Here is a 23,800-nt window from a genome sequence, read left to right on the forward strand (position 1 = left end):
TTCCTGATTTGTATTAGAGTCAGTCACACTTCTCACTAGAAAACAATGAACATCTTTGTAGCTAATTTTGTCTTTATAAGTTCCTAACTTTCTCTTCCCCAGAATACTCTTTAATTTTTACCCAAAGCTGTGTCTCCTAAGACCCCAAATAAACTATTTTTTCCAGTCAAAAAAATCTTTATCTTCAGTTTTAGACAGTTTTATTATTATGTATCTTGGAGGATATTGCTGTGGATTGAAATTTTGAGGTGATCTATTAGCTTCATGATCGTGGATATAGAAATCTTGCCCCAGGTGTAGGAAGTTCTTAGCCATTATTAATTTTAATAAACTTTAAATCCATTTCTCTTTCCGAGACTCCAATCATTAGTACATTATTTTTGTTGATATTCATTCATAAGTCCTGTAGGCTTTCTTCATTATTTTTCACATTTTTTTTCTTTTTGTTCTCTGATTATATAATTTCAATTAGTCTGTCTTCTAGTTCGTTAATTCTCTCTTCTACATATTCAAGTCTGCTGTTGATTGAATTCTGATTGAATTCTATCAGGTCCTGATTGAATTTGTTAGTCATTATATTCTTTAGCCTCAAAATCTGTTTCTTTTTTGTTTTACATCTCTTTATTGAACTTCTCATTTTGTTTTCCTGATTTGATAAAACATTTGTCTGTTTTCTCTTATAACTCTCTGGTCACTGTAGAACAATTATTTGGAATTCTTTGTCAGGCAATTCCTGGTCTCCATTTCTTTGGGGCCAACTGTTAGAGGTTTACCATATTCTTTTGGTGGAGACATGTTTCTCAAATTCTTCATAATCCCATGTAGCCTTTCTTAGGTGTCTGCTCATCTGAAGAAGCAGTCATATCTTCCAGACTTTATGGATTGACTTTGGTAAAGGAAGCCTTTCACCTGTGAGTGGAGGCATGCAGGGTTGTGTTATGACCCCCAGTCTTGTAGTATAGTGTGCTAAGTTTAGGAGCGCATCAGGCACTGTGGGGGCATGATGTCTCTTTGACTCAAGCTATTGGGGTCCACAGTATCATCAACTCCATGGTGCTTGGTGGGTACTGTGGGGGGTCAACAGTAGCTGCAAGGATTATTGGCATCCTAAGTGGAACCTCCAGGCCCAATAGCTAGGGACCAGAGCAGTCAGCAGTGATGGGTGGAGTTGCTGGTGTACACACACTCAGCTAAAGGGACCAGTTGCAGGTGCTTGTTTATAAGCAAGGGCTAATTGCAGACAGACATGTATAGCGGTGAGAACAAGGGCAAATTGCAAAGGTCAGGGCCAACTATGAGCTCACTGATAGCTGAAGAGGCCCTAGACGTCAGAATGATCTCCTATGGCTGCACACTCTCCCCCCAAGTATGCACACTTCAGTGGAGGCTTGTGACAGAGTTCAGGTTAGAGATATGCAGGCTCACAGATGGAAGGGTGGGTGCTATTGTGTTGGCCAGTGACAGAAGGCGTACATAGCCTGATCTGAGCCCATAAGTAGTGGTAGAGTTCCTGGATATTGGTGTACATTCCTGCAGCTGTATACACCCCGCTTCCCCCACCCCCTTGCCCCAGGCATGCATGCTGCAGTAGCAGCTGGTGATTTGAGCTGGGCTTCTGGTATGCAGGTACATAGCCAGAAAGGCAAGTTACAGCTGGGCACAGTGATGCTGGCCAGTGACAGAAGGCAGAGTTTGATTCAGGACCACAAGCAGTTGTCATCCATGGCTGCATGCCTTTCCCCCAGGATGTGTGCATTATGGTGGAGGCCAAAGATGAGGATCAGGCCAGTGGAATGCAGGGGCACAAATGGGTAGGCTAGCTCCAAATGTGGGCACAGTGGCAGTGGGGACCCTAGGGTCTGTAGGCTGGTGTACTAAACCAGCCCTATTCAGATAGCTGCAGGCCCATACTGGCTGTAGGCATGGCTCCTGGGCTCCAGTGGGGTGAGGAGGGTCTCAGGTAGCTTGTGTTTCACACTTGTGCAGCTGCAAACACTTTGGATGGCTGCCAGTGTGGTTCCTGGACTCATCAGGGGTGAGTGGGTGGAGAGAGTGGAGACTGACTCAGTTGGCTGGCATTAGGGAACATGAATACCTGTGAGGAGAAAGCTGGTGAGATCTGTAAGGGGTCCACAGCAGCTGTGCTGACCACTGGCTTCATCGATGATGAAATCTTCTGAGTTTTGTCTGAAGAGCAGGTCTCTGTGGAGTTTGATCAGTCCCACTGCATGTCTGCTAATAACAGCCTCTGCTTTTCTTCTTTGTTCCCAGTCAGCTGTATACATTTCTGCTTTGCTGGTCTGAATAGTATGAAACCAAAGTAGGACCTTTACATAGTGCCATGAAAAGCTGGAGAAGCTGGTCACTCACCTCCCTCTTTCCTTCCTGGCAAAAGGAACTCCTAGCTGGGAAGTTCTTTCTTGGCACAAACAATGCTGACTTGAAGGATGGGGATGATGCAATCAAAATGCAATTTCTTCCTTCTCTTTTTTGTGAAATTATTCTCTTTTTGTTGTTTTTGTTGTTCTAACATGTTTCTAAAACTTCTTAAGTAGACTATAGAAGCCTCCTAGAGATCTTTGTTCATGGATAGCTATCCAATCATTGATCAATATGAGGGGACAAGGAAGTTAGATTTTCTACCATCACCATTTTTTCTGCCAAGCTTCATGTTGCCTTTCTGTTATTGATTTCTAGTTTGATTCCACTGCAGCCAGAGAAATCATCCATGATTTCAATTTTAAAAAATTGAAGCTTGTTTTATAGACTAGGATATTGTCTATCTTGTTATATGTTCCATGGTCACTTGAAAATAATGTATATTCTGCTATTGTTGGGTATAGTGTCCATAAATATTGATCAGATCCTGTTGTTTGATGGTGCTCTTGACTTCTAAATCATTTCTGATTTTCTGTATAATTGCATTTTCAGTTGTTAGGAGAGGAGGTTGTTAAAGTTTAATTATGGATTTTTTTCTTTCTTCTTTCAGTTCTAAAAGTTTTTGCTTCATGTAATTTGAAGCTTCTTTGATTATTTTGTGCATAACTATTTAGGATTGCTATGTTTTCTTGAACATTTCTTAGAATTCCAATTTCATTTATCTATAGGGTTTCTGAGTGCATCTTTTTATATAGGCTGTTAGTGGTTACTTTAGGTATTATACTTACATAGATAACTTACAGGCTACTAAGTGTCAACATTTCATGTGTTTGGTGAAATGTACAAATCTCTTTTCATTTGATGTTCTTTATGTTCCATCTATTATAATACAACTGTCAAGTATTTTCTTCACATACACTGAGACTCATATCAGACCACATTATAATTTTTGCTTTATCTCAATGAAGTTGGAAAAATTTATTTTATGCTTTAAGCATCAAACATAATTGAGAAAACTCAAGGGGAGAAGAAAAATCTATTAAATGTATCCACAATTTTGCTCTTTCTGTTTTTTTTTTTTTTTCTGTTGTTTTTTATTCTGTCCTGCTATCCCAAAATCCCTTCTTTTATTGTGCCCTTTCTGTTTAGAGAACTTTCTTTAGTCATTCTTTCAGGATGCATGTGTGTGTCCTCAGTAACTTGAGTCATGTCTGATTCTTTGTGACCCTATGGACTGTAGCCCACCAGGCTCCTCTGTCCATGGAATTCTCTAGGTAAGAATACTGTACTGGGTTGCCATGTCCTCCTCTGACCCAGGGATCACACCCATGTCTCATGTTTCCTGCACTGGCAGGTGGGTGATTTTTTTTTTTTTTCCTTACTACTGAACCACCTTGGAAGTCCATCCCCAGACTGCTACAAACCTTTATTTTCCAGAGTCCTAGAAAACATGAAGTTGACAATTTTGACAGTTTTCTCATTGATTTTTTTTTTTTTTTGGGGGGGGGAGCAGAGAGTTTTTGGATATACCTAATCTTTAACTTTTCTCAATATCAGAGAAATAGTTTTTACACTTTAAAACTTTAATTATTCACTTATTTGCATCTGTATTGTTTATGCCCCCTCTCTCTTATCTTAATGGCAGTTACCCTGAAGCTATCTGAAACAACCTGATCTTTGGTGCTGGTCTGGCTACCACTGTCTAACTGAAAATTTTCAAAAGGGCTGGCTTGAGAAAGTTTGAGGGCCACTTGGTTATCTCCTGTTGAAGCTGCTTCCACAAAGTTACCACTTAAATCAGCTTAAGTGTGTCTCTTTCACAAGACTTTGCTAAAAGTGGCAAGGAGCAGCTAACACATATCAACATGATATTTTTCAACCAGTACCACTACAGCTAGCGGCTCTGTTAGAAAGTGATCTGATTTATAAGGAATCACTTGTAATATAATTAACAAGTGTTTTGCCATGATATGACTAGGGTTATCAGCTTCTTTGCCACTAGTACCACCTGGGAACCTCGCTTTTAGAACACGTCTGCTGTAACAAATTTTCATAATTGTCTGTTGTTTGGATAGCATAATTTCTGTTATTCAAAAAGTTCCCTGTTTCTGTTTCCTGTCTTTTCTATTGTATTGTTTAGTCCATTCACTGAATCTGAAAATTTCATTCAATGCATTTTCCCATTCTATATTTTCAATTGATTCTGATTTATATCTTCTGTTCCTTTGCTGAGTCTTTGTATTTCTCTTCAAAATTTTCCACTGTTATTCAGTCACTAAGTTGTGTCCAACTCTTTGTGACCCATGGAATGCAGCATGCCAGAGTTCCTTGTCCTTCACTATCTCCCTAAGTTTGCTCCAAATCATGTCCATTGAATTGGTGGTTTCCCAGCATCAGGGTATTTTCCAATGAGTCTGCTTTTTGCTTCAGATGGTCAAAGTATTGGAGCTTCAGCATCAGTCCTTCCAGTGAATGAATATTCAGAGTTGATTTCTTTAGGACTGATGGGTTTGGTCTCCTTGCAGTCCAAGCAATCCTCAAGAGTCTTCTCCAGCACCACAATTAGAAAGTATCAATTCTTTGGTGTCCAGTCTTCTTAAGGTCCAACTCTAACATCTGTACACGACTACTGGAAAAACCACAGCTTTGATTATACAGAGCTTTGTCAGCAAAGTGATGTCTCTGCATTTTAATATGCTGTCTAGGTCATACTGAGAGAGCTAATTCTTAGGTGGGTTGATCAAAGAGTCCTCAAGGAGGGAGGGGTCCAGGGATCTCAAGGAGGAGAAAGGACACTTAGTCCATAAGAATTTTTTCTTAAATTCTGAGCTGTTATGACAACAGTCTTTTAAGACTAACTTTCTTTAAGCCTAGAGCCAATGATTACACAACAGAACAACTGATCTTGCTGTTTTTCCTCAAGCTCTGTGCTAATGATTATATAACAATGTATCTTGCTCGAGGACATGTTTCTCCTAACAAGAACATTCTGACTAATCTTGTTATTTTATATCTCCAGAAAGAATGAAGGGATGGAGCCAAAGCAAAAGGAATACCCAGCTGTGGATGTGACTGGTGATAGAAGCAAGGACCGATGCTGTAAAGAGCAATATTGCATAGGAACCTGGAATGTCAGGTCCATGAATCAAGGCAAATTGGAAGTGGTCAAACATGAGATGGCAAGAGTGAATGTCGACATTTTAGGAATCAGCAAACTCAAGGGACTGGAATGGGTGAATTTAACTCAGATGACCATTATATCTACTACTGCAGGCAGGAATACCTCAGAAGAAATGGAGTAGCCATCATGGTCAACAAAAGAGTCCGAAATGCAGTACTTGGATGCAATCTCAAAAACAACAGAATGATCTCTGTTTCTTTCCAAGGCAAACCATTCAATATCACAGTAATCCAAGTCTATACCCCAACCAGTAACGCTGAAGAAGCTGAAGTTGAACGGTTCTATGAAGACCTACAAGACCTTTTAGAACTAACACCCAAAAAAGATGTCCTTTTCATGATAGGGGACTGGAATGCAAAAGTAGGAAGTCAAGAGATACCTGGAGTAACAGGCAAATTTGGCCTTGGAATACGGAATGAAGCAGGGCAAAGACTAATAGAGTTTTGCCAAGAAAATGCACTGGTCATAGCTAACACCCTCTTCCAGCAACACAAGAGAAGACTCTATACATGGACATCATCAGATGCTCAACACCGAAATCAGATTGATTATATTCTTTGCAGCCAAAGATGGAGAAACTCTATACAGTCAGCAAAAACAAGACCAGGAGCTGACTGTGGCTCAGACCATGAACTCCTTATTGCCAAATTCAGACTTAAATTGAAGAAAGTAGGGAAAGCCACTAGACCATTCAGGTATGACCTAAATCAAATCCCTTATGATTATACAGTGGAAGTGAGAAATATATTTAAGGGACGAGATCTGATAGAAAGAGTGCCTGATGAACTATGGAATGAGGTTCGTGACATTGTACAGAAGACAGGGATCAAGACCATCCCCATGGAAAAGAAATGCAAAAAAGCAAAATGGCTGTCTGGGGAGGCCTTACAAATAGCTGTGAAAAGAAGAGAAGTGAAAAGCAAAGGAGAAAAGGAAAGATATAAACATCTGAATGCAGAGTTGCAAAGAATAGCAAGAAGAGATAAGAAAGCCTTCCTCAGGGATCAATGCAAAGAAATAGAGGAAAACAACAGTGCTGGGAGAAGGAGCTCCACCCGTGGCAAAGGTCATGAGGAAGGAGGCTCGGCATATGCAAAGGCAGGATTGAACCTCAGGAGTCCCACTGGAAATCCTTGAGCATCTACCCCCAAAACCAGAGTCTGCCTACTTTCTGCTTTGTGCTCTCACCTACACCTCTGACTTTATGGGGGGCTGTCCCCCACTACCTCTCTCTAAAAAAAAAAAAAGAGTTAACTTTCAGCTCCAGTTAATAAAGATCCTGGGTGTGATAGTGTTTCAACCTACAAACTCCTTTGGAAGTCCTCTAGCCTGCGTGAATAGGTTTTTCCGGCCACACGTGATTGCTTAGAGCCTCCCAACTGTGAGAGGCATGAGATGCTCTAAACTGTCTAAATACAGATTCCTTTGAGCAGTTGAAAGATTGATTAGAAATTGTATTGGTGAAGGGTTTTTCACTTGTTGGGCCAATGTTTGCTGCTAAGTTTCCATATCCCTTACCTGCTGTGTCCCTGGCAGTGTATTGATTAATATAATTGGTGTAAGTAGTAGCTTTAATGTTTGTAACCTTGGACCCTTGAGTTAATTCTTTTTCTTGTTATAGCCCACCACACCTTTGCCCTGTAGGAATGCAAATTTATCTAATGCTTTTGGAGGGTGGTACCTGACTAATCACCTTTAGAGAAAAATAAGTTTTCTGAAGAAAGGGTCTTAAAATGTTAACAGGCCTCCAGGCCAGAAGATGATGCAAATCACCTAAATATTTCATATGATAAGTTTGCAGGAAGAAAGCCTGGCTTACTGCATGACTCTAACCCTTCCCCCATTATCCTCTATGCATAACTTAAGGTATAAAAACTACTTTGGAAAATAAAGTGCGGGCCTTGTTCACCGAAACTTGGTCTCCTCATGTCGTTCTTTCTCTCACCTTCTGGCTGAATTATTCAGCCTCTTTTCTCCACTGAATTTCCTCACTGAGCTATCCTTATTTCAGCCTCTTTTCTCCACTAAATTTTCTCACTGAGCTATCCTTATTTAACCACTCTTTATATCCTTAATTAACGTTTAATTAAGCAATTGTTTCCTGATCTTCGCCGACGCCGTCCCCGCTTCAAATTCCCTGGATCCACCAGGGCTGGACCCCAGAACAACAGAATGGGAAAGATTAGAGATCTCTTCAAGAAAATCAGAGAATCCAAAGGAACATTTCATGCAAAGATGGGCTCGATAAAGGACAGAAATGGTAGGGACCTAATAGAAGCAGAAGATATTAAGAAGAGATGGCAAGAATACACAGAAGAACTGTACAAAAAAGATCTTCAAGACCCAGATAATCACGATGGTGTGATCACTGACCTAGAGATAGACATCCTGGAATGTGAAGTCAAGCGGGCCTTAGAAAGCATCACTACGAACAAAGCTAGTGGAGGTGATAGAATCCCAGTTGAGCTATTCCAAATCCTGAAAGATGATGCTGTGAAAGTGCTGCACTCAATATGCCAGCAAATTTGGAAAACTCAGCAGTGGCCACAGGACTGGAAAAGGTCAGTCTTCATTCCAATCCCAAAGAAAGGCAAGGCAAAGAATGCTCAAACTACCACACAACTGCACTCATCTCACACGCTAGTAAAGTAATGCTCAAAATTCTCCAAGCCAGGCTTCAGCAATATGTGAACCATGAACTTCCTGATGTTCAAGCTGGTTTTAGAAAAGGCAGAGGAACCAGAGATCAAATTGCCAACATCCGCTGGATTATGGAAAAAGCAAGAGAGTTCCAGAAAAACATCTATTTCTGCTTTATTGACTATGCCAAAGCCTTTGACTGTGTGGATCACAATAAACTGTGGAAAATTCTGAAAGAGATGGGAATACCAGACCACCTGATCTGCCTCTTGAGAAATCTGTATGCAGGTCAGGAAGCAATAGTTAGAACTGGACATGGAACAACAGACTGGTTCCAAATAGGAAAAGGAGTACATCAAGGCTATATATTGTTACCCTGCTTATTTAACTTATATGCAGAGTACATCATGAGAAACGCTGGGCTGGAAGAAGCACAAGCTGGAATCAAGATTGCCAGGAGAAATATCAATAATCTCAGATATGGAGATGACACCACCCTTATGGCAGAAAGTGAAGAGGAACTAAAAAGCCTCTTGATGAAAGTGAAAGTGGAGAGTGAAAAAGTTGGCTTAAAGCTCAGCATTCAGAAAACGAAGTTCATGGCATCCGGTCCCATCACTTCATGGGAAATAGATCGGGAAACAGTGGAAACAGTGTCAGACTTTATTTTTCTGGGCTCCAAAATCACTGTAGATGGTGACTGCAGCCATGAAATTAAAAGAGGCTTACTCCTTGGAAGGAAAGTTATGACCAACCTAGATAGCATATTAAAAAGCAGAGACATTACTTTGCCAACAAAGGTTCATCTAGTCAAGGCTATGGTTTTTCCTGTGGTCATGTATGGATGTGAGAGTTGGACTGTGAAGAAGGCTGAGCGCCAAAGAATTGATGCTTTTGAACTGTGGTGTTGGAGAAGACTCTTGAGAGTCCCTTGGACTGCAAGGAGATCCAACCAGTCCATTCTGAAGGAGATCAGCCCTGGGATTTCTTCAAAAGGAATGATGCTAAAACTGAAACTCCAGTACTTTGGCCCCCTGATGTGAAGAGTTGACTCATTGGAAGAAACTCTGATGCTGGGAGGGATTGGGGGCAAGAGGAGAAGGGGATGATAGAGGATGAGATGGCTGGATGGCATCCCTGACTCAATGGATGTGAGTCTGAGTGAACTCCGGGAGTTGGTGATGGACAGGGAGGCCTGGCATGCTGCATTTCATGAGGTCGCAAAGAGTCGGACACGACTGAGTGACTGATCTGATCTGATGTTGTGGGAGTGAGTCTGGTAAAACTATATAAGACCTTGATAAGACTAGCAAGTGGGGCACTCTCTGTCCCCTTTCTAATGTCTATGTCAGAAGCTTTCTCTGTCCTTTTTCACTGTAATAAAACTTCTGCCACACAAAAGCTCTAAATGATTAAGCCTGGTCCCTGGTCCCGAAGCTAAATCTTTAGAGATCAGGCACCTAACACCGTTCACCTATCAACACCTTTCCTTCCAAGGAACAAGCCTTCCATTTGTTTCAAATGTATTCCTAATTGCTTATTAAAGCATTTTTATGCTGGGTGCTTTAAAACTCTTATCAGATAATTAACAACTATATCATCTGTCATCTGTGTTGCTATTGGAGGTCTTTTCTCATTCATATTGAGATCTTCCTGGTTCTTGGTACGGAAAATAATTTTCAACTGAAGTCTGTACATTTTGAGAATTATGAGAATCTTGTTTTTACTTATACTTTCTGTTAGAGCAGGCCTCCTCTGACAGCGTCTCTGACAGGAGAAGCACTATCTTATTATTACCAGGATGACTGGAAATCCAGATTTTCAACTTTCCCTCTACATCCCCATGGGAAGGAAAGAATTCTTGTTACTGATAGGCAAAAGTAGGAGTTGAGGCTCCTCATTACACCCTGTTCTAGAATGTGAAAACAAGTGGGCCTTAGGAAGAATTTCTAAGAACAGAGCTAGTGGAGGTGATAGAATTCCACTTGAGTTATTTCAAATTCTAAAAGATGATGCTGTTAAAGTGCTTTACTCAATATGCCAGAAAATTTGGAAAACTCAACAATGGCCACAGGACTGAAAAAGGTCAGTGTTCACTTCAATCCCAAAGAAAGGCAATGCCAAAGAATGTTCAAACAATCATACAATTACGCTCATTTCATATGCTAGCAAGGTAATGCTCAAAATCCTTCAAGCTAGGCCTCAACAGTATGTGAACCAAGAAATTCCAGATGTACAAGATGGATTTAGAAAAGGCAGAGGAATCAGAGACCAATTTGCCAACATCTGTTGGATAACAGAAAAAGCAAGAGCATTCCAGAAAAACATCTCTACTTGTGCTTCATTGACTATTACATGAAAGCCTTTGACTGTGGATCACAACTGTGGAAAATTCTTAAAGAAATGGGAATGCCAGACCACCTTACCTGCCTCTTGAGAAACCAGTATGCAGGTAAGGAAGCAAGTTAGAACTGGACATGGAACAATGGACTGGTTCAAATTGGGAAAGGACTATGTCAAGGATGTATATTGTCCCCTGGCTTATTTAAATTATATGCACAGTACATCATGCAAAATGCTGGGCTGGATGAATCATAATCTGGAATTAAGATTGCCAAGAGAAACATCAACAACCTCTGATATGCAGATGATACCACCCTAATGGCAGAAAGTGAAGAGGAACTAAAGAGCCTCTTGAGGAAGGTGAAAGAGGAGAGTGAAAAGGCTGGCTATTATACAGAGTGAAGTAAGTCAGAAAGAAAAACACCAATACAGTATATTAACACACATATATATGGAATTTAGAAAGATGGCAACTATGATCCTATATGCGAGAGAGCAAAAGAGACACAGATGTAAAGAACAGACTTTTGGACTCTGTGAGAGGAGAGGGTGGGATGATTTGAGAGAAGAGCATTGAAACATGTATATTATCATATATGAACTAGATCGCGAGTCCAGGTTTGATGCATGAGACAGGGTGCTCAGGGCTGGTGCACTGGGATGACCCTGAAGGATGGGATGGGGAGGGAGGTGGGAGGGGGTTTCAGGATGGGGAACACATGTACACCCATGGCTGATAAATGTGAATGTATGGCAAAAACCACTACAATATTGTAAAGTAATCAGCCTCCAATTAAATTAAATAAATTAAAAAAAACCCAAAAAACTCCACATTCAAAAAACTAAGATCACGGCATCTGGTCCCATCAATTCATGGCAAATAGATGGGGAAAAAAATATAAACAGTGGTGGATTTTATTTTCTTGGGCTCCAAAATCATTGTGGATGGTGAATGCAGCCATGAAATTAAAGGATGCTTGCTCCTTGAAAGAAAAGCTATGACTAACTTAGCATATTAAAAAGCAAAGACATCCCTTTGCCAACAAAGGTCAGTACAGTCAAAGCTATGGTTTTTCCAGCAGTCATGCATGGATGTGAGAGTTGGACCATAAAGAAGGCTGAGTGCCAAATAATTGATGTTTTTGAACTGTGGTGCTAGAGAAGACTCTTGAGAGTCTCTTGGACAGCAAGGAGATCAAACCAGGCAATCCTAAAGGAAATCAGTCCTGAATATTCATTGGAAGAACTGATGCTAAAGCTCTAATACTTTGGTCACCTGATTCTAAGAGCCATATCATTGGAAAAGACCCTGATGCTGGGAGAGATTAAGGGCAGAAAGAGAAAGGAATGACAGAGAATGAAATGGTTGGATTGTGTCACTGACTCAACAGACCTGAGTTTTGAGTGTACTCTCTTAGATGGTGAAGGACAGGGAAGTCTGGCATGCTGCAGTACATGGAGTTGCACTGAGTCAGACACGACTTAAGTGACTGAACAACAACAACAACTAGGCCCTGTTGATACCACTGTGGCTGGAAAAGAAGGGTGTCCATTACTTTTCCCCACATGGTCTTCTCTCCTTTGACACCAGTGTGGTAGACTTATTACCACTGAGTGATAATGTCCTGTATTTCTAGCAGGCCTCCTCTGACACTATAGACAGTGGGGGAGGGTAAGGATGAAGTCTGCTTCCCAACTGGGCCTCCTTGAGATAATCACATGGAGCAGGAAGAGGCTGGTTGAGGTGCCTTGTTACAGACTGGCTTTCTACTCAGCCTTTGCTGAGACTGGGGGTGAGGCCTCAAGTTTTTGGTGGCATTTTGATGTGAAGGGGTTATTATAAAAAATTTTTTTCTTTGTTGTTAGGCTGTTTTTCTCCAGTTCCTTGGATAGTGGGAACAGGCTTTTGCTGTGACCGTTTCAACTGTACCCATTGATGTTCTTAGGTTGTCAGCTTCTATACTACTCCATCTGGGAAACATGAGGCAAAAACAAATCTCTGATGACTTGTGGCCCCATCGTTCCTCAGGTCCCAAGATCCATAGCTGGTCTGGTGTGCCTTATTCCCTTCAAATTTCAGATTTTTCATTTTTAAATTTTTTTTAAATTTTATATTGGAGCATACTTGATTAACAATGTGTTAGTTTCAGGTGCTTCAGTTATACATATTCATGTATCTATTATTTTTAAAATACTTTTCCCATTTAGATTACAGAATATTGAGCAATGTTCCCTGTGCTATACAGTAGGTCCTTGTTGTTATCTGTTTTAAATATAGCAGTGTGTACTTGTCAGTCTTAAACTCCCAGTTTATCCCTGCCCTTTACTCTACTCCCCTATTAACAACAAATTTGTTCTCTAAGTCTATGAGTCTGTTTCTGTTTTGTGATGGTTTCATATATGGTGTCTAGTGTTTTTAACCTTTTCAAGTAGAGGCGTAAAATATGCATATTAATGCATTTGTGTGTATGTACTGTTTTTCTTTGACAGAATGACAAAGAAGAAATTATTGAAATGACAATTGGAACTAGGAGTTGAGAATAGGTAAAGGGTGGAATTGTCTTTTATTCTACACTTTCTTCATGGTTGGAAATTTTTACCATGTATTGCTCATATTTAAAATTTTAAAAAACACTTAAAACAGTAGATACTTTTCAGTACCTGTGTTATATGACATGTCTTGGGAACTGGAAACTACTGTCCACTCTTCCTTCCAAAAACGATCTCCTTTCCAGGAGTCTATGACTCCCTAGCTCCTCATTCTCCTGTAACTGAACATTCTTTTTTTTTTTTTTTTTTTTAATTTATTTTGTGGTCTCTTCTAATGGCCCTTAAAACACTGGCATTCCCTAGGTTTCAATCTTTGGTCTAACATTTATTCTCCTGCTTCAAGTATTCCCTAGGCAAGACTATTTGCTTGCATGGTTTTAACCACTGCCTCTATGCTATAAAAGGAGAACTGTATGTCCCTAATCCTGTTCTCCTATCTTACCTCAGAGGTCTCTCAGGCCTATCTATCATAACTTGTCCCAAACTGAACTCGTGCTCTTTTTTTTTTTCCAATTCTTCTCTTTCCTCAGCCTATCCATCATAGTAAAATGGCAACTTCATCCCTCCAGTTGCTAAGATATAAAACCTTGAAGTTATCAATGACTCCTCTCTGTCTCCCACATTCGACCTATGATTTGTCAGCAAGTCCTGACAGCTCTGCCTTCAAAATTATTTAGAATCTAACCACTTCTCACCATCTCCACTGTTTGTACCACCATCATCTGAGGTACAAACCACTTCTTGATTCCATTGTTGAAACAGGTTCCTAATCAGTCTCCTTGCTTCTACCCTTGTTCCCCTACAGCTATTATCCACAAAGCCTCCAAAATATTCCTATTAAGTCAAATCATGTCATTTCTCTAGTCAAAAACCTCATTTTATCCTACTCAGATAGCAAAGTCAAATTCCTTCCAAAGGCTTCTAAGGCCCTATAGGATCTATTCAGCTCTCCCTCCCTACTTCCTCTCTGAACCTATATTCTTCTGTTTCTTCTTTTGATTCATCTATTCTAGCCAATCTGGCCTCGTTTTTGTACCATGAACATGATAAGCACATTTCTGCCTCAGAGATTTCCTACTTAACATTTCTTCAACCTAGATTGTTTTCTCCACTAATACCTGAATGAACTATTCCTTTATTTCTTGTGGGTCTCTTCTCAGAAGTCATTTTCTCAATGAGGTCTTCCTGGGCACTGTATTTAAAATTTGAAAATCACTTCTCTCAACCATTCCTATGCCCCTTCTCTGCTTTACTGTTCATCTTAATGTTCATCACCATTTAATATACTATATATTTTACTTACATGGACACTGCTTTTCTAATTTACATAAAGGTTATATCTCCAGCACCTAAAACAATACCTGGCAAATGTGGGTTCAATTCAGTTCTGTTCAGTCGCTCAGTCATGTCTGACTCTTTGCGACCCCATGAACCGCAGCACGCCAGGCCTCCCTGTCCATCACCAACTCCCGGAGTTCACCCAAACCCATGTCCATTGTGTCAGTGATGCCATCCAACCATCTCATCCTCTGTCGTCCCCTTCTCCTCCTGCCCTCAATCTTTCCCAGCATCAGGGTCTTTTCAAATGAGTCAGCTCTCCACATCGCAAATGTGGGTACTCAATACATATTTTCTGAATGAATGAACCAAACCAGTTAATAAATAAATGATATTTGCTCTTTAGACCATGAGTCAGAACATTACCGCTCACAGGTCTGCTGCCATTTTTGCCAATGGAATTTTATTTGTTTGACAGAAAACAACAAAATTCTATAAAGTAATTATCCTACAATAAAAATATAAATTAATTTTAAAAAAGTTTGTCAATTCCTGCTTTGGATTCATAGTCAACTACTTCTAAGATATTGATCTGTGGATATATTTCAGAAATCTCAAATACAATATGGCCCAAATTGAGCTTTTTCTCCATCCCTCCAAAATTTTCTCATTCTGTATTTCTTACATGTATGAAGTACAGCCCCATCCACACAGTATCCCAGATGTAAGTCTATTCATCATATTACTTAAGTTTGAAGCAAGGCTTTTCCAAGCTTGTAAGAGAGTCAATTTCTAGGCCAGTTGATAAGAAGTCTGGGGTCCCCAAGGAGCAGAAAGGGGTCTGGGGCTCTCAAGGAGGAGATAGGGGTGTGGAATTCTCAAAGAGGAGGAAAGGACAAACATTTTTTTCTACAATACTTAGTCACATAAAATGATTTTTTCTTTAAGCCCAGAGCTGATAATTACATAACAAAACAACTCAGCTTAAACTCTATATATAACAATAAGGATTATATAACAATAATGTATCCTGCTTACTTAGTCACATAAAATGTTTACTTAATCCAGTTTACTTAATCCTACATTACTTAGTCACATAAAATGATTTTTTCTTTAAGCCCAGAGCTGATAATTACATAACAAAACAACTCAGCTTAAACTCTACATATAACAATAAAGGATTATATAACAATAATGTATCCTGCTTAAGTTTCCCCTTCTTGGAAACCTTCTGACTAAACCTGTTATCTTAAAATGTATATTATGGGAGTGGGTCTGGTTAGATCTTTCTATTGTTAGTTCTAATCCTGTCATCTTAAAATGTAAGTTGTGGGAGTGGGTCTAGTAAGATCTTTACAACCTTGAGACATTCTTCTGATTTATTGTAATAACCAATTAAAAAGTAGCTCCCTTGCTAAGACTAACAAGGGGGGCACTCTTTGTCCTCCTTCTGATGTCTATGTCAGAAGTTTTCTCTGTCCCTTTTTCACTTTATTAAAAATCTGCTACACAAAAGCTTTTGAGTGATCAAGCCTGGTCCCTGGTCCCAAAGCTAAGTTTTCTTTGGAGATCAGACTCCAACATCTTTCATCATAAGCTATCACTTGCAAGAACTATTTCAAACATTCCAAACTCCTTAATGAGTCAAAGTCTTGTCCTTTTAGGATATGGCCACTGTTTGCCTCCAATCACATCTCCTGCCACTCCTATTTCCATTTCATGATACAATAACATAAAATGGTTAGGGATTTTAGGCCCTTGGGGCCTTAGTTCATGCTGGACCACCTCCTGAAAGTTTCATTTCCCTATTTTCCTTTCTTTCCCACTTTAAATACTGATATAGGTTGTACTTCTCTGCAAGTACCCATCTTTGATAAACCCAAAGTGCCCTGTAAATACCCAGTAATACAACTGTACCAAAATGATTGCTGAGACAGCACAGCATAGTGATTAAATACTTCAACTCTGAGCCAGGCACTTGGATTTAAATTCCAGGTTTGTCACTAGCTAAGTTTGGGGCATGTAACTATCACATGTGGGCGTGTGCTCAGTTGCTTCAGTCATGTCTGATTCTTGCTACCCCATGAACAGTAGCCCGCCAGTCTCCTCGTTCATGATATTTCCCAGGCAAGGATACTGGAGTGGGTTGCCATTTCCTCCTCCAGGGGATCTTCCTGACTAAGGGATTGAACCAGAGCCTCCTGCAGCTTCACATTGGCACGAAGATTCTTTACTGTTGAGCCACCTGGGAAGCACAACTATCACACAGCATGTGTTTATTATCACCTTCACATTTCAGCTGAAAAAAAAAATGACTACCAGAGAAGTTACATTGTTTAATGTAACAAAGATAATATGGCAGAGAATACCAATTGTTCTCCAAAATCCATTCTCTATTTCTTTTAGTAAAAAAAAACTAAAGTCTTAGCTGGACACATGGCTGCCCCAAATAAAAACTAAATTTCCCTGCTTCTCTTATAGCTAGTGGAGAAGACAATGGCAACCCACTCCAGTACTTTTGCCTGGAAAATCCCATGGACAGAGGAGCCTGGTAAGCTGCAGTCCATGGGGTCATGAAGAGTTGGACAGGACTGAGCGACTTCACCATCACTTTTCACTTTCATGCACTGGAGAAGGAAATGGCAACCCACTCCAGTGTTCTTGCCTGGAGAATCCCAGGGACAGTGGAGTCTGGTGGGCTGCTGTCCATGGGGTTGCACAGAGTAGGACACGACTGAAGTGACTTAGCAGCAGCAGCTTATAGCTAGATGTGACCATGAGATTGAGTTCTGATAAATGGTATGTAAACAAAAGTGATATGAGAGACTTCCACGTCATTGCCTTAAAGGAAACAGCTATATCCTCCACTTTCTTTCATCCCTCCCAGTTGATATAATGTAGAAGATATTTGGTCATGTAGGTGAAGCAGCACCTTAGGGATTACAGAACAACAAAGAAGTAACCTGGGTTATAGTCCTTGTCAAATCACCATATCAGGCCTGGACCAACTTGTTGAACCGTTACAGAACCAAGAAATAAATGTCTTGAAGCTGTTGTGGTGTCTTAGCAGCTTAATCTATGTATTTTACCTAATGTATCCTATCCTAAGAGCTTGGATTTGAACTGTACATACCACCTGGACTGTATCACCAGTCCCCTCCCCATGAAGAAACTTTTTTATTGAATTGTGCTCTGCTAAGAGGGTACTGGCTGCTAGAAAGCTAAGAGTCAAATGTAGGGTCATTCATAGCAAGTGTATAGGACTTGTCAATAAGTATTTCTTGTCTAGCTTCATCCTTGGGTTTATTTTCTGTCTATCATTATTTTTCATTTTTGATTTGACCTAATTATAATGTATACTACCTCATATTTAACATACCATAAAAATATAACACCTTACATTATTTCAGAATGTGATGGGATTTAAATAAACATAAATATTGCTTTCTTTATGGTTTAATTGTACATGTACCATTTTTACACCTATCATTTTCCTTTGTTTACATAATTATTTCCATATTATACTATTAATTCCTTAAAGGTATGAACAATGATATTTTTCTTCTTCTATACATTCTTGCATGGAGCTTGACAACAAAATAGTTGAATACTCTAGCAATGTTTGTTAAATAAATGAATTTCACAAGGTCAGCAATGCTATTAAATGTCACTGTATCATATGGAATTTCCTTCCATTGTAACCTGAGCCAGAGAGAAGATACAGCTTTAAAAATTGGTTAGGGGAAAGTGTCACATGTTTGGAGGAATGATGGTGAGGACAGGAAATACATACCTTGACAAAGTGCTCAATTAGGATTTCCACCACAATATTCTGGAATTTGATGTTCATCATGGCAGCCACAGTGTCCTCCTGAGCTCTCATGAGAGTGGGCCCAAAGATCACCCCCATGTTAGAGGGGGTCATAAGATTCTCTTTGCTGTGCTCACACACACTGCCAGAAGAGAAAGAAAACAATTAACAAGATTTTTTCCAAGACCCTCTTGTAACTAAAACTGTGTTAGATGCTTTAGGGGGTAAGAGAAACTACAAAGCAGAAGAAAAGGAGAGTTCCAAAATATAAATGGTAAGAAAAGATTACAAAGGAAGCAACTAGCAAAGAATACAAGATAGTGTTTAATTAGGGGCCAAAGTGAAACATAGCTAACTTAGTTCATAGCACTGTACAAGTCACAAGAAGGGAAGTAGATGGCTTTAGTGTTTGGAAAGACAGGTGAGAAGCAAGATGGCATTCCAGGGCAAGAGTTACAGTATGTATAAAGCATATATAAAGAAAAAGCACATAGAGAAAGTGCCTACCACTCTTACCAGTCAGGAATCTAGTCTCTTCCTCAGCTCTAGCTAGAGAGGCAAAGAGCTCAAAGAATCAAAAGAGATCCTTAAGAACAGCACTTTTGAATTATCCTTACTTTATAGATGAGAAAATAGAGGTCCAACGAATGAGATTTGGCTGAAGCCATAATCAGTTAGCTTGATTACTGAAGGGCCTGTAATCCAAAATTTTCTGATCCTTAATTATGTTCTTTACTTAAATTACCTTTAGTGGCTTCCTATTACTTATAGGACACTGCCAATTGTCCTTAAAGTAGCAATTAAACTCTTCAGTAACTTGACACCTACTTCCAATCTCAATGCACAGCCTGGGCTCTGAAGCTGACCTGGGTTTGAATCCCAACACTGTCACCCATTAGATGTGTAACAGTGCATGTTGGTGACCTAACCTCTCTGGGCTTAAGCTTTCCCACTTGTGAAAATAGTATCCATCTCAGAGGGTTGTGAAATAAATAGAGCTAAGTTGCGTTAGAAAGGTATCCTGGAAATATTTAATTAGAAGGATCTACTATTATAATGACCTCTCCAGGAGGCTCCATCTAAAAATTGCAGACATATAACACCCATATGTTGTTGTTGTTCAGTCTCTAAGTGGTATCTGACTCTTTGTGACCCCATGGACTGTGGTAACTGGGCTTCCCTGGTGTCTTTGAGGGTAACGCATCTGCCTGCAATGTGGGAGACCTGGGTTCGATCCCTGGGTTGGGAAGATCCCCTGGGAAAGGAAATGGCCACCCACTCCAGTACTCTTGCCTGGAAAATCCCATGGATGGAGAAGCCTGTAGGCTACAGTCTATGGTAGGCTACAGTGGACTGCAGTAAGTCTGGCTTCCCTGTCCTTCACTATCTCCTGGAATTTGCTTAGATTCATGTTCATTGAATCAGTGATGCCAACCAATCATCTCATCCTCTGTCACCTGCTTTTCCTCCTGCCCTCAATTTTTCCCAGCATCAAGGTCTTTATCAATGAGTAAGCTCTTCTCTTCAAGTGGCCAAAGTATTGGAGCTTCATCTTCAGCATCAGTCCTTTCAATGAATATTCAGGGTTGATTTCCTTTAGGATTGACTGGCTTGATATCCATGCCATCCAAAAGACTCTCAAGAGTCTTCCCCAGCACCACAGTTTGAAAGCATCAGTTCTTTAGTACTCAGCCTTCTTTATGGTCCAATTGTCACATCTGTACATGACTAATGGAAAAACCATAGTGTGAACTATATGGACATTTGTTGGCAAAGTGATTTCTCTGCTTTTTAAGATGCTGTCTAGGTTTGTCACAGCTTTTGTTCCAGGGAGCAAGTGTCTTAATTTCAAGGCTGCAGTCACCATCCACAGTGATCTTGGAGACCAAGAAAATAAAACCCACTGCTGTTTCCATTTTTCCTCGTTTATTTGCCATGAAGTGATGGAAGCAAGTGTCATGATATTAGTTTTTGAATGTTGAGTTTTAAGCCAGCCTTTTCACTCTCCTCTTTCAACCTCATCTAGAGGCTCTTTAGTTCCTCTTCACTTTCTGCCATAAGGGTGGTATCATCTGCATATGTGAGGTTGTTGATATTAATCCTAGCAATCTTGATTCCAGTTTGTGATTCATTCAGCACTGCATTTCATATGATATATTCTGCATATAAGTTAAGTAAGCAGGATGACAGTATACATCCTGATGTACTCCTTTTCCAGTTATGACCCAATCCATTGTTCCATGTCCAGTTTTAACTGTTGCTTCTTGACCTGGATACAAATTTCTCAAGAGGCAGGTAAGGTGGGTATACCAGAGTATACCCATCTCTTTAACAATTTTAAACAATTTGATGTGATCCATACAGTCAAATGCTTTCAAGTAGTTAATGAAGCAGAAGATGTTTTTCTGGAATTCCCTTGCTTTTGCTATGATCCAACAGTTTTTGGCAATATGATCTCTGTTACTCTGCATTTTCTAAATCTAGCTTTTACATCTGGAAGTTCTTGGTTCGTGTACTGCTGAAGCCTAGCTTGAAGGATTTTGAGCATTACCTTCGTAGCATGTGAAATGAGTGTAACTGTGAGGTTGTTTGAACATTATTTGGCATTGCCTTTCTTTGGGATTGGAAAGAAAACTTACTTTTTCCAGGCCTGTGGCCACTGCTGAGTTTTCCAAATTTGCTGGCATATTGAGTGCAGCACTTTAACAGCATCACTTTCAGGATTTGAAATAGCTCAGCTAGAATTCCATCACCTCCACTAGCTTTGTTCATAGTAATGCCTCCTAAGGTCCACTTGACTTCACACTCTAGGATGTCTGGCTCTAGGTGAGTGACCACACCATTGTGGTAATCCAAATCATTAAGACCTCTTTTTGTATAGCTATTCTGTGTATTCTTGTTATGTCTTCTTAATCACTTCTGCTTCTGTTAGTTCCTTGCAGTTTCTGTCCTTTATTGTGCTCATCTCTGCATGAAATGTTCCCTTGATATCTCTAATTTTCTTGAAGACATCACTGCTGCTGCTGCTGCTGCTAAGTCAAGTCACTTCAGCTGTGTCCGACTCTGTGCAACCCCATAGACTGCAGCCCATCAGGCTCCCCCGTCCCTGGGATTCTCCAGGCAAGAACACTGGAGTGGGTTGCCATTTCCTTCTCCAATGCATGAAAGTGAAAAGTGAAAGTGAAGTCGCTCAGTCGTGTCTGACTCTTTGCGACCCCATGGACTGCAGCCTACCTGGCTCCTCCACCCATGGGATTTTCCAGGCAAGAGTACTGGAGTGGGTTGCCATTGCCTTCTCCGAGATAGACTAGTTTTATATATATATATATATTTTTTTTTTTTCAAATTACAAGCACTATATAAATATGAAAAAAAGGTTAACAATTATGGAAATAATTTCTAGCCTACATATAAAATCACAATAATTTAGAGTTGGAAGGAGCCATAAGGGACACAGTGTCTGACCTTCCTAGTGAATTACCTGCACTGAGACACAGAATGATGAAGCAGCTTGCCCCAGGTCACTGAGTTAAAACACAACAATGCTGAACAAGAAAGCAGAGCAAAAAAATCCAGTTCATGGCACTTTCTACTGTGCATTCAGTTCAAATAACATATGAGTGTCTACTATTTGCAAAGTACTGAAGAAAAAATGAATATACCCTTGTCTCTGCTATCAAGAAGATCACAGTTTACATGGGGAGACAGACTAATAGAAGTCACAAAATAAAGCATAAGTAGAATAATAAAAAATATAGCTAACTATCTTTTGAGTCAAATATAATTTGCTTTTGCCTCCTATTGGGCCTTTTCCACCAATTTAATCAAAATCTACCTATCCTGTCTAATAACAAAAAAAAGTACCTATTAAGAATCATACAAATAAAATGTGAGGAGTAGGGTAACAGTGGTTTTGTGCTTGCTACACCTCTGTTATGCTTTATTTCTTATTACTACTGCACATTATTTTTGTAACCTTTCAAAATGCTTAAGGTCAACACGTTCCTTCATAAAATTCTGAGTTATAAATTTTATATTACTTTATAAAATTATATTATAAAGACTGTAGCAAAAAAGAAATATGCCACACATCACTGAAAAGGAATGAAATGATGCTGTATGCAACGGCAACCGACTCTAGTACTCTTGCCTGGAAAATCCCATGGAAAGAGGAGCCTGGTAGGCTGCAGTCCATGGGGTCGCTAAGAGTCCGGCACGACTGAGCGACTTCACTTTCACTTTTCACTTTCATGCATTGGAGAAGGAAATGACAACCCACTCCAGTATTCTTGCCTGGAGAATCCCAGGGACAGAGGAGCCCTGTGGGCTACCGTCTATGGGGTCACACAGAGTCGGACACGACTGAAGCGACTTAGCAGCAGCAGTAGCGTTAGCTTTGCTAGTTGCTTTGCTAGTTGAAGAGATCGCTAGTCTTTCCTATTTTATTGCTTTCCTCTAGTTCCTTCCATTGATCATTTAAGAAGGCTTTCTTTTCTCTCCTTGCTATTTTCTGCACCTCTGCATTTGGATGGGGGTATCTTTCCCTTTATTCTTTGCCTTTCACTTCTATTCTTTCCTCAGCTATTTGTAAGGCCTCCTCAGACAACCATTTTGCCTTGTTGCATTTATTTTTCTTTGAGATGGTTTTGGTCACCACCTTTTGTTCATTGTTACAAACTTCCATCCATATTTCTTCAGGCACTCTGTCTACCAGATCTAATCCCTTGAATCTATTTGTCACTTCCACTGTATAATCATAAGGGATTTTGTTTAGGTCATACCTAAATGGCCTAGTGGTCTTCCCTACTTTCTTCAATTTTAGTCTGAATTTTTCAATAAGAAGTTCAAGATCTGAGCCACAGTCAGCCCCAGGTCTTGTTTTTGTTGACTGTATAGAGCTTCTCCAACTTTGGCTGCAAGGAACATAATCAATCTGATTTTAGTATTGATTATCTGGTGATGTCCATGTGTAAAGTTGTCTCTTGTGTTGTTGGAAGAGGGTATTTGCTATGATCAGTGCGTTCTCTTGGCAAAACTCTGTTAGCCTCTGCCCTACTTCATTTTGTACTCCAAGCCAAACTTGTCTGTTGCTTCAGGTATCTCTTGACTCCAAACTTTTGCATTCCAGTCCCCTATGCTGAAAAGAAAATCCTTTTTTGGTGTTAGTTCTGGAAGGTCTTGTAGGTCTTCATAGAACCATTCAACCTCTATTTCTTCGGCATTAGTGGTTGGGGCATACACTTGGATTACTCTGATGTTGAATGGTTTGCCTTGGAAATGTACCAAGATCATTCTGTCATTTTAGAGAATGCACTCAAGTACTGCATTTCGGACTCTTTTGTTGACTATGAGGGCTACTCCATTTCTTCTAAGGGATTCTTGCCCCCAAATAGTAGACATAATGGTCATCTGAATTAAATTTACCCCTCCCTGTCCATTTTAATTTACTGAATCCTAAAATGTTGACACATATACTACACTGCCTAGATAAGGTTTTCTGGCTATATTATGCTGTTTCAGATCTCCATATCTTTGCTTCATGCTATTTCCTCTGTTTCTAATGTCTCCATCCTCCTGTATCCAAAGAATCTCTATTTATCCTTTGAGATTCACTTTAG

The 23,800-nt window shown here is 39.9% G+C and overlaps 1 protein-coding gene across 8 annotated transcripts in view; it reads right to left on the reverse strand.

Annotated features, from left to right (window-relative positions):
- The window catches only part of OPHN1 (oligophrenin 1), a 726,794-nt gene that overhangs the window by 205,395 nt on the left and 497,599 nt on the right, over positions 1–23,800 (reverse strand). For 7 of the 8 annotated variants that reach the window (XM_086388458.1, XM_086388461.1, XM_086388460.1 and 4 more), the window contains one exon: positions 18,165–18,324. In XM_086388458.1, the coding sequence (XP_086244584.1) occupies positions 18,165–18,324 (160 nt within the window). Of the gene's footprint in view, positions 1–419; positions 910–2,095; positions 2,301–18,164; positions 18,325–23,800 lie in introns of those variants that run through there. The other variant, XM_086388463.1, reaches the window with a different exon arrangement.

This window comes from Bos grunniens, chromosome X (genome assembly GCF_055505025.1).
Source record: "Bos grunniens cultivar Pamir isolate PY7600 chromosome X, Bosgru_T2T1.0, whole genome shotgun sequence".
Taxonomy (NCBI): domain Eukaryota; kingdom Metazoa; phylum Chordata; class Mammalia; order Artiodactyla; family Bovidae; genus Bos; species Bos grunniens.